Consider the following 16,646-nt stretch of genomic DNA (forward strand, 5'->3'; position numbering starts at 1 on the left):
ATCAATTCAACAACTAGTCCAAATGTCTAGTATCAGAATCTTTCTATCTTGAAGATGGAGGGAATTAGAAGAGTGTCTGAAGTAATTATAAGGACAGGATCTTTCTCAAAGAGAACAGAGCTTATCTCAGACAGATTAAAAGAAACAAGCTTGTGTAAGTCAATATTTTTATCAGAGTTACTCCTTTAATCTCAGTTTTTTTTGATAAATAGAATCTATTCCATATGTCATCTTTCTTTTTTTAGCTACTAATTCAAGAAATTTTAAAATTCGGGGGGCGGGGTAGGTTCTTATCTTAATTCTTCTTTCCAAAAGGACTAAGATACTACTCTAGGTTATTGTTACTTATATAAAAGTAGAAAAATATTAATTATATTTTACATATAAGAGTATTAAAGATCATTTAAATTTTTTTTAGAATTATAATGACTATTATAAAATAGTCAATTTCCACTCACTCTGGAAAACTTTCCATCTACCTTCTGTGTAGGTACAACTTCCCTTTGCCTTAAATACATTGAGAGTCATTAGGACCAACACCTTAAATAGTTGTTTCTTTTTCTATGATTTTCCTTTCTAAAAGGAACTCAACTTGACTAAGTTATTAGATATCCCTTTCAATTATTGTACCATCAATTGCTATAAAATATTCTGAATTATATTTGTTTACTCTGAACCCCATAGATTATTGTATGTGAAAATAACATGTTCTGGATTTTATAACTGCAAATTAGATCAGATTTTTTGAAAGGAGGCATTAGTTAAGTTACATAATTGAGTTACAAAGCCTGAATAAGTCATATACTACTGATATAATGTTGACTCCAATATTTTGGGAATAGAGCTTTAAATTTCTTCTAATTAAGTGATGATTGGACTTAGAAGACAAAGCAGATCTGAAAATTCTGCTGGGACCAAATGATTTCAGAAGTAGAGAACAAGTTACATAGAAATTGAGGACAAAACAAAGTCTTTTTATACTTGTCTAATCATATATATATATATATATATATGATTTCAATGCCCAAAACTTCTAAGATCGATCAGAAATAATAAAATATCATTTTAAATATACAACCTCTTTTTTCCTATTATTTGATTATTGGTTAAAACAACATAACGACATTTACAACTGGCTTACTATTATTACGAAACATTTAAAGTCATGAGACAAAATTTCTTGGGTAAAAAATTTGTTTCAAATACCCACCCCCCTCTATTTTTTCTATCTATTTATTGGAAAATTGAAGATTACCCTATAAGCATCACCAGGCAAACAATTCCATTCCTCCTTTGAAGTAGTGCAACTCATGTTATCAAAGCATACTTTCTTCATTCCTACAAAAAAAATTGATCCACTATTTTATTTGTTGTTTTTTTTCTTTATTGATTAAGGTATTACATATGTGTCCTTATTGCCTCCCCCACCCCCCACTTATGTCCTCACCTCCCTATTGTCTGTGTCCACTGGTTAGGCTTATATGCTCCACTATTAACACCAAATGGAAAAGGTCAAAATCAATCTACACTTACTTTAATTTAGCAATTGCTATGGGATATAGTCATATAGACATGAGAGAATCTTCAGGGAGACATACCTATATATTCTAGTCCTTAGAGCTAAATAGATTTCTCTGGTATAACTAATTATGAAACAATCATCTATGTTTAGTTGAACACTTGATTTCAATTAGTTTTCAATCTTGTTGTGATTGCAATATATATGCATGATTCCCCCATTTAATAAATTTGTCATAATAAAACAGCAGAGATGTTATAAGGTTTACTAGGCTGTGAGGTTTTTTTTTAATATGTGGGGCTATTTCTTATTTATCTTTTTATCCTCAGAACTTAGAGTCCTGTACTTTCCATAAAATAGAAAATTAATATCTATTTCATGGATAAATGATTATGATATAATTAAATTGAGACTATGTTTTGAGGAGGAAGATATTACCATAAGCCAGAGCATGAAAAAAACATTGGAAATTCATTTATTTTTATGATAGCTTTAAGGTATTCAGCAAGTTTTGAATTTTGGAAGGCCAGAGATATTATTGAGATTCTGATGGAAGCTATGAACACATTTATATGAAAAATATGCATGTGAATATTTATATACTTTTTGCACATAATATCAGGAAGTCTTCAGATATTTGTAATTCTCTCCATTGATACATCTCTGGGTACATGAGCCTTAGATAAATAAATGTTAATATTTTGTCTTTTTTTTAAAAATCGCAAACTATGAATATATGTCCAAGTTCTTAATGTTAAATAGATTTCCTTGTTACAAACAAATTTGAAACAAATAATACTCGATGTCTTAATTGTGGAGGTTATATGAGTGAATGTAATTGTCAAACTCTTGAAATTGTATACTTATTATTTCTTATTTATTTAAAAAGACTAATAGCTTTTTAAAACCCCATAAATATGTAGCAGAAAAACAAGCCTGAGAAAAACATTAAGTGTGTAAGTGTGTCCTGTGACATCAGGGACAACTTTTAATTTATATTAACAAATAATTGAGGACAATGCCATAGTCCAAAAATCTTTTTTATTACATGGGGAAAACGTATATAGTCATAGGATGGTTTGAATTATGTGGTCTATAACCAGAGCCACATAAAAACAAAGAAACAAAATGTTTTTCCTATCTCAGGTCTAAAGTCTTTTCTGTTATATTTTCATAGAGAATTCTCCTAAATTCCCAATGCCTTATTTTTTAACTGTAGAAAAATTTTATCAAAAATCTTCTAAAATTTTTAAAATATATATTAAAAATTTTAATAACTTTTCATTGTCAGATGGCCAATATGATCAATATAGTTGGTGGAGTCTAGTTTTTAGTGGTGTTTCTTTAAAAGAAGCCAAAGAGGTTCAGCTATCTTAGGGAAACTGAGGTGAAGACCTACCCATTTTTATTTAAACAGGATATATACCATCTATCACAGAACACCTTCTTCTCCAAATCTATTTTGACATATTGTAGTTCAAATATCAGGCATGTGGGAATATAGCTCTTGTGCAGTTCATGGTATATATTTGTGTGCTAGGACAAAATGTCAGGAATGGGGTGAGTAATGCAAATTGAAGTCATCTGCTTATTTTCCACATGCTTGCTCAGAGCAAACAGCTGCAAAGGAATTTCTCCCATGTTGCTTTGTCCATGACCTTGACCCCGAGAGTACCATCCTTCAAAGAGAAATGAAGAATCTCTTGAGAGAACTGTATTATTAATTTACCTATGTTCTGGTCCTCTATAAATAATAGTGCTTTGTTTTTTTGTAGTCCAGTATCAGTATCTTAGTTCACATGCTTTTCTTAAAGTATATTCTACATTGGTCAAGAGAACATAAGAAAAAAACCAAAACATTAGCTCACTATTATATGGACCTAATCATAAATCAAATAAATCAAAGGGAAATTTCCACAATATACCTTAGAATAAAAATGAGAAATATATATATATATATATATTTCATAAATATTTGTGGAATTAAAGACTGGTACTCTTTAGTCTACTCTAATTATCTTAGGTAGAAGTAAATATAGCTTACATTACCTAATCTTGACATTTAAATAGTCCTTTTCCTATAGAGATTCCAAGGAATGACTAAATTCAAACTGCCACATACTGACCAGCACACTTGCCTAAACAAATTTCTACACCTATACTTATTGATGCACCCTACATAATAAAAGGCTAATATGCAAATCGACCAAACTGCAGAATGATTGATAGCTATGATGCGCACTGACCACCAGGAGGCAGATGCTCAATGCAGGAGCGGCCCCTGGTGGTCATTGCGCTCCCACAGGGGAAGCACTGCTCAGCCAGAAGCTGGGTTCATGGCTGGTGAGCACAGTGGAGGTGGTGGGAGCCTCTCCTGCCTCCGCAGCAGTGCTATGGACCCCATGGGGGATGTCTGATTGCCGGCTTAGGTCCACTCCCCACCTAAGCTGGCAGTCGGACATCCCCAAGAGCTCCTGAACTGCAAGAGGGCACAGGCAGAGCTGAGGGACCCCCCCCCCCCCCCGCCTGCAGTGCAAGAATATCATACACCGGGCCTCTAGTTCTTAAATAAAAATGAAAGATAGTTTCTATCTGCAAACCATTGCAGCAGGATAGGTTCTTTGTAGCAAGTACTTGACTACATATTTTCTTGAGTATGTTCCTTAATGTATCCATTTCATTTTTTTGAAATTGTAAAAACATTAAATAAGTAGTTTTGTGTTAATCTCAACCTGTCTTACATTCTTAGATGACCAAAATTGTTTTTCTATTTATAAAATTAACTTTGGCATGTTGCAGTACAAACAGAAGCACTGAACTTTAAATAATATATAAAATTGGTTTCTGCTTTCACCTTTAAAAATCTATGTGATGACCTTGAGTGAGTCATTTGACTCTCTGACTTTCATTTTTTCCCCATCTCACAAATAAGGATCTGCTCATTCTTAAGGCCATTTGTAATGAAAAACTTCTATTATCCGTGATACATCACTATAGAGCTATAACTATGTATTTGCCATCATAAAGAATGAAAGGAGAGGTTATGCTGTCCAATTTTCATGACAATATTGGAAGTAATTTTTGTCTTCCTTATAGAAGCACCAAAAGGGTACTGACAACATACTTGGTTCTTTCTGGATGAATGCAATCACTAGTATTATACCATCATTTCTTGACGTTTTGTCTTTGGAAGCTTTCTTTCTAGAATGCTTTGACAGTTCAACAGGAAGTATGAAGTTTCAAGCCATTTGCATATATACTTGATACGTTAAAAAACTGTATTACCTTGACACATCTATTTTTATATTTCATATTGTGCCCCTTTAACCTTAGTAGCTGGGATCATCTGACCTAAGATGAAAATTTCCTTTGTTGCTAAGCCCCAACAGTTTTTTGTATCAGTCAGTTAGAATGCTGCCTACTACTTAAAAGTTTTCAAAGTGACAATATTTTAAGTAACAATGACAAAACTCTGTAGAATTGTCCATTCTTGCTGATTCCAACTGTACATAAACATCCCTCTGAGACTCACATTACTGACATTTAAAACATCCATACACTGTCAAGGAACAAATAAAATTAATAACTTACAAGACATGTGAAGATCCTACTCCATCATTACTACCTTGTCAGATTAGCCTTTCCAATGTAGGCAAATACACTCACAACTTACTGTTTCATTATAACTATTCATTTTCCTGGAAATGAATCTTTCTAGAAAAATGCCCAAAACACATAGAATAGCCCAATTCAGCTTGTCTCAGCCTAGTGACATAATTTTTGTAAATATCTCTGTCAGGGGTTTATACTCAGATCTTCACATAAAAGTGGTTCTGTGTGACATTACTATATAACATGACATGCCAGTCTACTGTGCCATTTTTCCCACTTACTCTGACTTACTATATCCTTTTTGATACAACTTTTCTCAGAGGAAATTTTTATTACTCTGTTATACTTTAGAAATGTAAGCATTTCCCTGCCTTTAGTCTGCTACTGAACAATAGATGCTAGTTTTCAGAGATATATACATAATTAGATTTCATATTTAGGTACATAACAAAGCAATGATTTTTAAAACTCAAAGACAACTAGCTTTTAAAAAAAGTGTCCATTTACTTGGAAAATATTGGAGACTATTCAACAGGAAGAAAAAGTGATGTGAAATGTAGGGGGAAAAATCTATCACTTAAATTGAAATTGCTCATTTCAAAATGAGCTCACTAATAAATAAAGGAGGCAGAAAATATCTCCATGCTCTACGTGCCATGAATTGTCATTTGTAAATGACATTGATGAGAAATTCTTCCTGCAATAAACTATTGATTTAACTAGTCATAATGATATAAAGAACATGATAGGTTGGCATAAGATTCAAGCATCTGTTTGTTTTTCCTCCTAATGCAGCTACATCGGTTACATTTATTTCTAGGAGGGGGAAAAGAAAATCATGCTAAACCTCTTTCCTATAGTCTTCATGTGCACATAATGTTTAATTTGCTATAAGATAGGATAAATTTAATGAAAACCAGAAACATGGTAAGGGTGTTGAAAACAGCATCACTAGAGAAGCCATACAGTTCAACAGTATTTAATTTGAAACAAATTTCTAATCTAACATTGATCTTAAAAGTAAAAACAAATGCATAACAGTGGTTTTATAGTTTTTTCATTTGTAAAGAGGAAATCTTACCAGTAAAAGTGTTTTCCCCCCTTGCCGATTATCTGCCTAATAATTTTTAATCACCCAGATATTTTTTCTGATCAACCTGTATTTTTTAAAATCCTAACAATATATTCCATCTTTCAAGTTAGTGCCTCCTGCTACTTTCTCTTTATACTAGAGGCCCGATGCATGAAATTCATGCATGGGGGGGAAGGGGAAATCCCTCATCCCAGCCTATGCCCTCTTGTAATCTGGGAACCCTCAGGGGATGTCCAACTGCCAATCGGGCCTAAACCGGAAGTCAGGGTATCTCTCTCGCAATCCAGGACCCCTTGCTCCTAACTGCCCCCCCTGCTTGCTACTTATCACCTGCCTCCTTGCTTCTTACCACTTGGCTCGCTGCTCCTTATTGCCTGCCTGCTCGCTACTTACAGCTTGGCTTGCCGCTTCTTAGCGAGCCTGGCTCCTGGCTGAGCAGCGCTCCCACTGTGGGAGTACACTGACCACCAGGGGGCAGCTCTTGTGCTGAGCGCCTGCCCCCTGGTGGTCAGTGTGTGTCATAGCGACTGGTCGTTCTGGTTGTTTCAGTTGTTCAGGTTGTTCTGCTGTAACGGTTGCTGGGCTTTTATAGAGAGAGATATGAGCATTTTTGAAAATGCCTTTTGCTAGAAATTTCCCAATTTCATTCTCTTGGTAGAAAATTATAAGTTTACATGAAAAAAAATGTTTAATTAAAAATCTCTCTCTATCTCTGTCTAGCACACATACACAGGGTAGGAGGAGAGAAAGAGAGAGGGAAGGAAGAAGAGCAGAGAGAAAGAGCAAATAAAAAACTGTTCTAATCAGTAGTGATGACATGGTGAGATTTTCATTCTGGAAGTGCTCACAGTAAAAACAGTTGTCAGTAGAATTAACAGAATTTATTAAAATGCTTAATATGGTTTTGGCCCAACAAAATCCCCAATAAATATTTGCTCTCATTAAGACCTGCTACTTCCATCAAGGAATTTATATTCCAAGAAAAGACAGACAAGTGAACAGAAAATACTAATAAAATGTGTCAAAAACTAAATTAGACTTATACCCAGGATACTGTGCATTGGGTCTCAGTCATGCAGAGGTTTTCAAAGTTTGTTTTTTTGTTTTGTTTTGTTTTGTTTGTTTTTTCAAAGCAGAAGCATATTTTACAGTGATTGAATATTTTGGAGCATAATTGGAAAACACAAAATTCCCTTAAAAGGGTACATGATACAGTAACGAGGAGTGCTCTAGAGTTGAATATACCTGTGTTAAACCCTGTTAAACCCTGGCTCTATTGCATATTAACCACTGGTAAATGATTACAGTGCGTCTCAGCCTCAGGATTTTCATCAAGAAGGAGAAAATACCAGGAATACTCCCTTGAGTTGATGTGAGAATTAAATGAGTTAATGCTTATGGAGTCTTCAGTAGTATTTACTGTATACTGAACACATAGACAACTTGTTTTATGTTTCTCATTTGATAAACAGTCTTAGAACTTAGAGACAAAATTTAGGAACTTAGAAACAGACACAGTGGATCATTCTGCTTCTAAAAGGTATTATGGCAGATAAGCAAAGTCTGCTCACTGGTACTGCACAACCTTTAGTCCAGAACAGCTTAGAATACTAACAGATGCATGTGGAAAGACCATGTACCCACATTGGGATACCATGGCAGTGCTTACTCAGCCACTCAACTTGATGAGTCAGTAATAAAGTCTTGGTTCAAGATCCAGTGCATCAAACGGAGGAAATGGCTACTACAATGTCAGCCAAGTCTGGCACTAGAAGCACCAAACCAAACCATTCCAGTGAAGGAGGAGGAGGCTCCTTTACCATAACTTCTACAAACACTTGTCCCATGAGTCCCAGCATTGTGAATGCTTGTGGCCATGACCACCTAAGACTTTTGGTGACAGGCAATCTGGAGGGACTGGTGCCTCTGGATGGAATACATCCTGGGATTCTCAGCCTCATGATCTCCAACAGATATGTCTGGGTGTCTATGATCATCCTTGGGCCTTCAATCCCTATCACATAGATCCATTTATACAGCCATATGTCTTACCTGGGGAGGATCACCCAGCAGTCTACATCAGTAGCTCTTCCCTCAATGCCCTGATGGAGGGGGCATAGCTGGGACTGATCTTCAGTGGATATATCTCAAGAGCTGATACATCCACAGCTCTTGAGAAAGGTTTGTGATCCAAATCTTGTCAAACTGAGAAATATTTCCAAATACTTCAATGGGTTGACTCTACTCTAAACAGACCAGTTATCTTTATCTATAAGAAGAAACCCTTCTACCTTTCATCACTGCCTGAAATTTCTCTCCTCTCAGTCTCCTGAGCCAAGTGTCAGTATGAAGGACAGTCATTGGTGCCTTTTGAGGAAGCAAAATCAGCCAGTTTTCCTTGGGTCCTAGACTGTCCCAGTTGAGCTTAGCACCATTAAAGCACCCCCGCGAAAGCCAATACATTGTAAAAATTCCTGTTCCCCAAGGACCATCATTATTTCTCACAGGAAAAGGAAAGAAACAATGACCATTTAGGAGTGTGATATCAGCAAGATTGATGGACTAGCAGGTCCCAGCACTTGTACCTCCAGAAAAACAATAATTACAACTACTTACTGATGAAAATGGCTCTGAGAGAGCTTTGGAATACAGGCCAGGAGCTACTGCAACCCAGTAGAACACAGATATCAAAGATGGCCACATAGAAAATCATAGGCAACATTTTACCTATCAGCCCATCCCCTAGTCCCACATAGCTTGCCTTCAAAAGGGATCCCCTCAGCTGTGATCTACCTTTTTGGAAGAAAAGGAGAACTGAAGACCCCAGCAACTTTCACCACCAAGGGCTCAAGTAGGCTTCATGGCTATCAGGGACACCCAAAACTTTTGCCACTAAGGACTCCCTCAGTGTTGTCTATGCTAATCCCAGCTGATGAAGCTGCCCAGAATTCAGCAAACTAAAGCCCCCAGAGAAGGAGCCCATGAGCGGACCACAAGCACAGTGGCCCTCGATGGCTAGATATGAATAAACTGTCATTAATGGGGTTCAATGAAAGGTTTGAATACAGTACTACCCAAGGTGGTGCAGACCAAAAAGACCTCTTACTGAACCCCCAGGATTAAAGAGCCCCAAACAAGTCTGCTTTATTTATACTGGTTTGGAGATATTTTGAAAGCCAATATTCAAAGATTATATTGGAAAATCTAACCTGTGATTGTTTCTAGCAATGGTTAGGGGGATGAATCAAAATGAAGGCTGACAAAAAAAAATCCCAGAGTCCCTTGACTCGACCCCTCACTGGAGACCCTAAGCCAGTGATGGTGAACCTATGACAACCAATCATTTTTTTGGTTGATTTTTCTTTGTTAAATGGCATTTAAATATATTAAATAAATATCAAAAATATAAGTCTTTGGTTTACTAGGGTTGAAAATATCAAAAAATTTCTATATGTGACACGGCACCAGAGTTAAGTTAGGGTTTTTCAAAATGCTGACACGCTGAGCTCAAAAGGTTCGCCATCACTGCTAAGCCTTTGCACCAGAAAGGGTAAAATGGTCAGGAGGTAGAGGAGATAAGTTTCTGGGCTCCTTGACATGGAAGCCCCATGAACTATGGTACCAAAACCCATGGGCAAGCCCTGGTGTGGGCTACAATTAGACTGAGAGAGCATAAAGGCCATTCTCCTAATGAAAGGATTGATGGGATTATGGATGTTGGAATGTTTATGTCGGTTTATGCAAATGAGTGTCTTTTTTGACCTGAATGTTTTATGGGAATGGATATTCTGTCTGTCTGGGGGAATGCTTACTCTACCAAGTGTTAGAAAACCAAAACTGTTAATAAAGTTAGAATGGAGGCTGTGGTTAAGAATGTAAAAGCTGATTGAATGAAGGTGAAAGTTTAGAGGGATCAGTTATGTTTCCACAGGCTTTATGAGAAGTGATTCCAAATCTCTTACCTGATTGCATTGTGAGGTGAACGCTGTGTCTCAATGGAGAGGGTTTCTCCTGTCTAGTCTTGGAAAACAGAAGGCATGTAAATCCATCCTGCACAGTATTAATTTGACATGTTAAATTAGAGTCAGTAAGAATAAAACAAGTAAACAAACAAAAAACCATTATATCAATGTTGTATTTTTATATTCCTATGATGTAGATAATTGTTTTAGCATAGAATGTCTACAATTGCTTAGAGTTGAGAAAAAAAAATCTCTAAGAAGATATGCTGTTTAATTATATTTAAAAAAATGATTGTTTATTCATTCTTTCATTTAATAATATTAATTATATGTCTACTTTAGGTCAAACACTGAGCTAGATGCTGGGACTCAAGAATGATAAAGAAGTAAATGTATAGCCCAGTGAAGGAATAATCATACTAATAAATGCATAATTGCAAACTTAGACAAAGTCTTTGAAGGCAATCACACATTACTGTAAGTGTTCTTTAGGGAATGTGAAAGGATAAAATAGAGGAATATGATTTAGATGAAGGAGAAATGGTGATCAGCGTATGAACAGAAAAACCATTGGATAAATAAGAGTTACTTGCTCAAGAAAAAAAAAACAGATGGGAGAAATGGGGTGTTGGAGCACTCCTGGCAACGGGAACAGACTGTAGAGGCTGTGTCAGCTGAAAGCAGGGCACCTTTAAAGGACAAAAGAAGGGCAGATAAATAGGAGCTGGCAAGGTGAGAGGGAGAGAGGTCTGAGGTGGAGCCATGCTGTGTTTTGAATGCCCTGTTATGGATTTGAGTCTCTGAAGAGCAATAGAATGAAACTACAGGGTTCTAACCAGTAGTGATGACATGGTGAGATTTTTCATTGTGTGCAGTACTCGCAGTATGAAGAGAGGGTGGCAGGGCCAGAAAGAATATGGGAGAGCTCAATAAGTGCATATTAGCATTCCTTCCCTCTTTCCTTTGTGAAGGAAATACATTTGAGAAACAAAATCTTAGCCCAGAGTTTAATACACTGATGGAAAGCTCTTGAGCTAAAGTTTTCTTACAGGTGAGTCCTGTGTCTCCCAGGAATGGGCTACCTTGATTACACTGTGTTGCTGAGTCGCTGATGGGGAGTGGTCCAAGGGAAGTCTGGCCTAGCATAAATGGGTGGTGGGTTTCAGAGTGCAGGAAGTGTGCTCTTCTGTCAAATATAGTTATCAGAGGAGACCTGATAGGTGACCTTTCATGGAGGCCAGACATTGTGTTGACTGTGAAGACAGAAAGAAGTAGACAGATATGATCAAAATTTAAGAATTAAAATCAACATCATTTCATACAATTTCACAAAGGTTTAAATGCCAATTTATCAGAGATGCCTTCCCTGACCTCACAGTCTGTAAAAGCACCTCTCTTCTCACATATAATACAATCCTTTCAGACAGTTTTATTTTGGGGTCTGGCACTTCCCAACTCCTGACATATTACAGGTTTTATTTGTTTTAATTCTCTATTGTCTATATGTACTCCTCCCACAATCTAAATTTAATGATTACAGAGGGTTTCCTTGCATTTTATTGATGTTTTGTCAGTCATTGAAACACTTAGCCATTCAAAATATGTTTGTTAGATGAACAAATGGGGGGTAAAAATGAAAGAAGAGGAATTCTCAAAGAAGATTACCAGTTTCATAGTGTGTGCAACTGACTGGATGGTTGTTCATTCACTGATGAAAGGGACACTGGATATCTTGGGCAGGTGGGTCAGAAAATAACAGGTTTTTTTGTTTGTTTGTTTTTGTATTTGAGTTTGAAATTCCTTTGAGATATCTAAATAGATCTTATGACTGTTCTTAAGAAACAAAGTATTACAGCATAAAATGTTATATGAGCAATGGAAAGTAGCAAGTGTAAGTATGAGTTAAATCAGGTTGTACAGGCCATTTTATAACATAGTGAAGGGTTGAAATCTGAGACTTACCCTGTAAAATCAACACCAAATAATATCCACCAGGACTCCATTAACAGATGATTGAAATTATTAACATATCATAAGGGTAATGTTTGAAGGGAGATTGGTCAATCAAGAAAACAGAAAATAGGGAAACAGCAGAAATAAAAGTTACCAGTATCCACTTATAAGGCATGAGGTCTTTAGAATGGGTTTCCTTGGCAGAACCTCCATTCTGTGAACTACATATATATAAAGTTATCCTAATAAATACTATTAAACATTTGAATCACCACATCCCTTCATTCTGATTCTATGCTTATAAAACTAAACTTCTTATGCTTGTTTTTACACGATTGTCTGTCTAGCAGGAAAGTAAGATCATGTGCAACAATTTCTCATTATAAGTTTATAAGTTAACTAGAGGCCTGGTACATGAAAATTCATGCCCTGGTGGGGGTGTCCCTCAGCTCGGCCTGAACCCTCTCACAGTCTGGGACCCCTTGGGGGATGTCCAAATGACAGCTTACTAGGAGAGTGGGCCTAAGCTGGCAGTCAGACACCCCTCTGGCAGCCCAGAAGCCCTCAGGGGATGTCCGACTAATGGTTTAGGCCCCCTCTCTGCAGCAATTAGTCGACATCCTTACTGCTGCCATAGAGGTGGGAGAGGCTCCCGCCACTGCCACTGCACTGAGCATCCATGAGCCAACTTGTGGCTGAGTAGCGCTCCCCCTGTGCAAGCACACTGACCACCAGAGGGCAGCCCCTCCATTGAGTGTCTGCCACCTGGTGTCAGTGCACATCATAGCGACTGGTCATTCCTGGTTGTTCCACCATTAGGGTAATTTTGCATATTACCTTTTTATTATATAGGATGATGTGGAATCCTGACTTCATATAAAACTCTCTTAGGCTCAGTTAATGTGTGCCCCCTCCTATACCTAAGGGAGGTACTAAGGCAGGTCACATATATTAACAAAATATAGCTTCTGAGCAACCAAGGCTTAAGGCCAAATCCTGCATCCGATCAATTCACCAAAGTAATAAATGCTACTCTGAGAGCTTACTAGATAGTATTTTCAGTGGCAAAATCTGGCATTAGGAGAAAGAAAAAACTAGTTTCAAATATGATGCCAAATTAAATGGTAGTTGGCTTGGTCTCCAGGATAGATCAGTTTTTCCTCTCATCAGTGAACGAATGTTGTCCCTCTAGGAACAAAATGGATTCAAGACAATTAATGTTAATTATGAGTTATGAAATAAGTGTACATGTGAATTTGATCATACTCATCTACAGTATAACTGTGTGAAGTTTGGCAACTCAACCATCTCTGAGTCACAACGTTCATGTTTGTAAGATGAAGATAATATCTACTATACAAGATTGCTGTGCAAAACATGTGACATGGTATATATGTGAAGTACTGTGACACATAGGAAATGCCCAATAAATAATAATTACAAAATTATAAATGTATGAACTCCAGAAAGAACAAATATTAAACTTATTCTGATTCCTCTTTGCTTTTTTACTACCTGATTCTGGTAGGAAAATATATACTTTGTGTTCCTTAGTTACTTCTTGTTGGCAAGTTATGGTATTAAGTAATAGCAAGGTAGTAAATATTGGTCAGAATAATCAAATAAAAGGTAGTCCTTGCTTTTTGTATGATGCTGTGTTAAGTGCAACTCACATATATTGGAGGCTTGCAAAGCAAAGACACTGTTCCTGTATGTGTAGGTTTCAGTTAACTCGGTGAACAGAAAGTGACAATTAGCCCATGAATCATTAACAGTGGTCAATATAGTTACCCTTTGGCTCTTTCATCTATTTTTAAGATGATGACATTAATAAATATAGTAAAATTGCTCATTCTTTTGTTTGTATATGGTACCTGTTATAGAGCAGAGCAAATACATATACATGGCATTCTCTAAAAGGAATCTATCATTTCTCTCCTAAATTTGTTTTTCTTCTTTTGTTCACTGTTAATAAGATTAGAAGAGATTAGTATTCTCCTTAAAACTTGACATCATCTTTAACTTTTTCCCTTGCAAATACTCATATCTAGTGGTTGGTTAAGCACCATTTTTTCTGGCATTGTGCTGTTACAGCTATGCTTTCTGCTATCATGTTATTGCTTCCACAAGAGATCATGTTGCCACTAACTTTCCCCTGGATAAGACCCCATTGTTTTCTACCTAGTCTGCTCTGCCCTTTTCCTCAAATAAAATAAGTACTGAGTTTACCATATAGTTTTCCTAACACACAATGAGATCATGCTATATCTCTGCTCACAAATCCCAGAGCAACCAATATTTAGATTTGAAATCCTTCTCAGCCCAGGCCACAGATGACCTTTTCTGTCCCAATAGTTCACTTCATTTCTCTACACCCTATTGACTCTAAATTCAAGAATGTGAAATATACACTTTTATAGTTTTACTAGAGGCCCGGTGCACAAAAATCATGCACTTGGGGGGGGTCCCTCAGCCCAGCCTGCACCCTCTTGCAGTCCAAGAGCCCTCAAGGGATGTCTGACTGATGGCTTGGGCTCAGGGAGGGAGCCTAAGCCGGCTGTTGGACATCCTTAGTGCTGCCAACGAGGCAGGAGAGGCTCCCACCACCCCCGCTGCGCTCACCAGCAGTGAGCCTGGCTTCTGGCTGAGTGGCACTCCCCCTGTGGGAGCACACTGACCACCAGGGGGCAGCTCCTGTGTTGAGCATCTGTCCCCTGGTGCTCAGTGCGCATCATAGTAACCAGTCGTTTGGCCTTTCGGTCGATTTGCATATTAGCCTTTTATTATATAGGATTTTATGCAACATAAACAATTGCCTTCATTTTTCCCACTTCCATTTCTTATATTTATGCCCCATTGCTTCCACAATCTCTAAATGTCCACCTTTTATAATTTTTTAAAAGCAAATGTCAGTTACTCCAGAAACTGGCCAGTTCTCTCTCCTTCCTCTGCATCACCACTTCCATTAATTCTCAAACTTTTGATGATAAGCATGATTTTCCATTAAGTATAGCTTATATATTATACTAGATGCCCGATGCACAAAATTTGTGCAAGAGTAGGCCTTCCTTACCCCAGCTGCTGGCACCGGCTTCCCTCTGGCACCCAGGACCCGGGCTTTCCTCAGTCACAGCTTGGTCCAGAAGGACGTCTGGTCTAATTAGCATATTATGCTTTTATTATTATAGATTAGGTCTCCAATTCTCCTATAATAATAATATAGGGAATCTGTATAGGATATATTTCATTTATGTTCTCCTACTGTATTTTACACTTAGTAATTTATCTGGAATAACTACACACCAGACACTTTTCTTATGGGAAGATAAATGAACAATAGAAATGCTCATCCTTTAATCATTTTAAGGATCCGTATAAGTGCTGCTATATCAACTCAATACTGTTTGTTATGAATATTCACAAGTATAAGTAGGTCCTCTGTTAAAGAAAAATAAAATTACAGTAACATTTTCATGAGAAATGATACAATTCTAAGTAATATAATCCTCAAGGAGTTGTCAAATTGTGGTTATTTCTATTTCTTTTACTACTCAGGCTTAGAAAGAGTTTCTTTTTAAATTTTTCAATTTGTTTTATTCTTTAGAAGAGAGATACTAGGACAAAATCCATTTAAATTCTTAGTTGCTATATAGTTTTAAATTATGCCATTTAAATATACTTAAAATCCCATCTAGAAAACATATTAAGAGGATTATGTCTTCTGTCAAAGTAAGCTCATTTTCTTTAGGGCAGAACCAATAGTCAACTACCATCATATTTGAGCTTACTAAATTTTGAGCCCTTTTAGAAGGTCTATTTAAGTTTTTTAAACAATTATCTTATGTAATAAAAATCATAGCCGAAACCGGTTTGGCTCAGTGGATAGAGCGTCGGCCTGCGGACTGAAGGGTCCCGGGTTCGATTCCGGTCAAGGGCATGTACCTTGGTTGTGGGCACATAATAAAAATCATATATTCCACTATGTGTGTCATTTGAGAATTATAGCATCAAGAATATAAAATAGAACCAGAGACACAGAAGCATCGAACAGACTGTCCAACCTATGAGGGAATGTGGGCAGGGGAGGGGGAGTGGTAAGAGATCAATCAAAGGACTTGTATGGATGCATATAAGCATAACCAATGGACACAGACAGTAGGAGGCTGAGGGCATGTGCTGGGGGGTGGAGTGGCCATGGAGAGGTCAATGGGGGAAAAAGGAGATTCATGTAATACTTTAAACAATAAAGAACTTAAATTGAAAACAAGAATATCACTGAAGATTAATAAAAATAGAAACATTTTTTAAAAAAGAAAACCATGAATCACACAGGCCAAATTATATCACACACTTTCATAAAATCACACTTACAATATTAATGAAAAATTGTGACACTGGTGCTTTGATATTCTGATGATGTGTCAGGAACTTTTTTCCCTCCAGTGGTCCCACATTTGCCAATGATTAGGAAAATTATTTGGATATTATTTCATGCTGACCTCTGGTT

The 16,646-nt window shown here is 36.9% G+C and overlaps 1 protein-coding gene across 1 annotated transcript; it reads left to right on the forward strand.

Moving 5' to 3' along the window:
- Positions 1–7,845: 7,845 nt before the first annotated feature.
- On the forward strand, positions 7,846–8,382 carry LEUTX (leucine twenty homeobox). Its single transcript, XM_005878110.1, is given in 3 exon segments — positions 7,846–8,019; positions 8,114–8,285; positions 8,288–8,382. Coding segments are annotated over 3 exon segments (441 nt in total).
- The last annotated feature ends 8,264 nt before the right edge of the window (positions 8,383–16,646 follow it).

Source organism: Myotis brandtii, unplaced genomic scaffold (assembly GCF_000412655.1).
Source record: "Myotis brandtii unplaced genomic scaffold, ASM41265v1 scaffold546, whole genome shotgun sequence".
NCBI classification, from domain to species: Eukaryota; Metazoa; Chordata; class Mammalia; order Chiroptera; family Vespertilionidae; genus Myotis; species Myotis brandtii.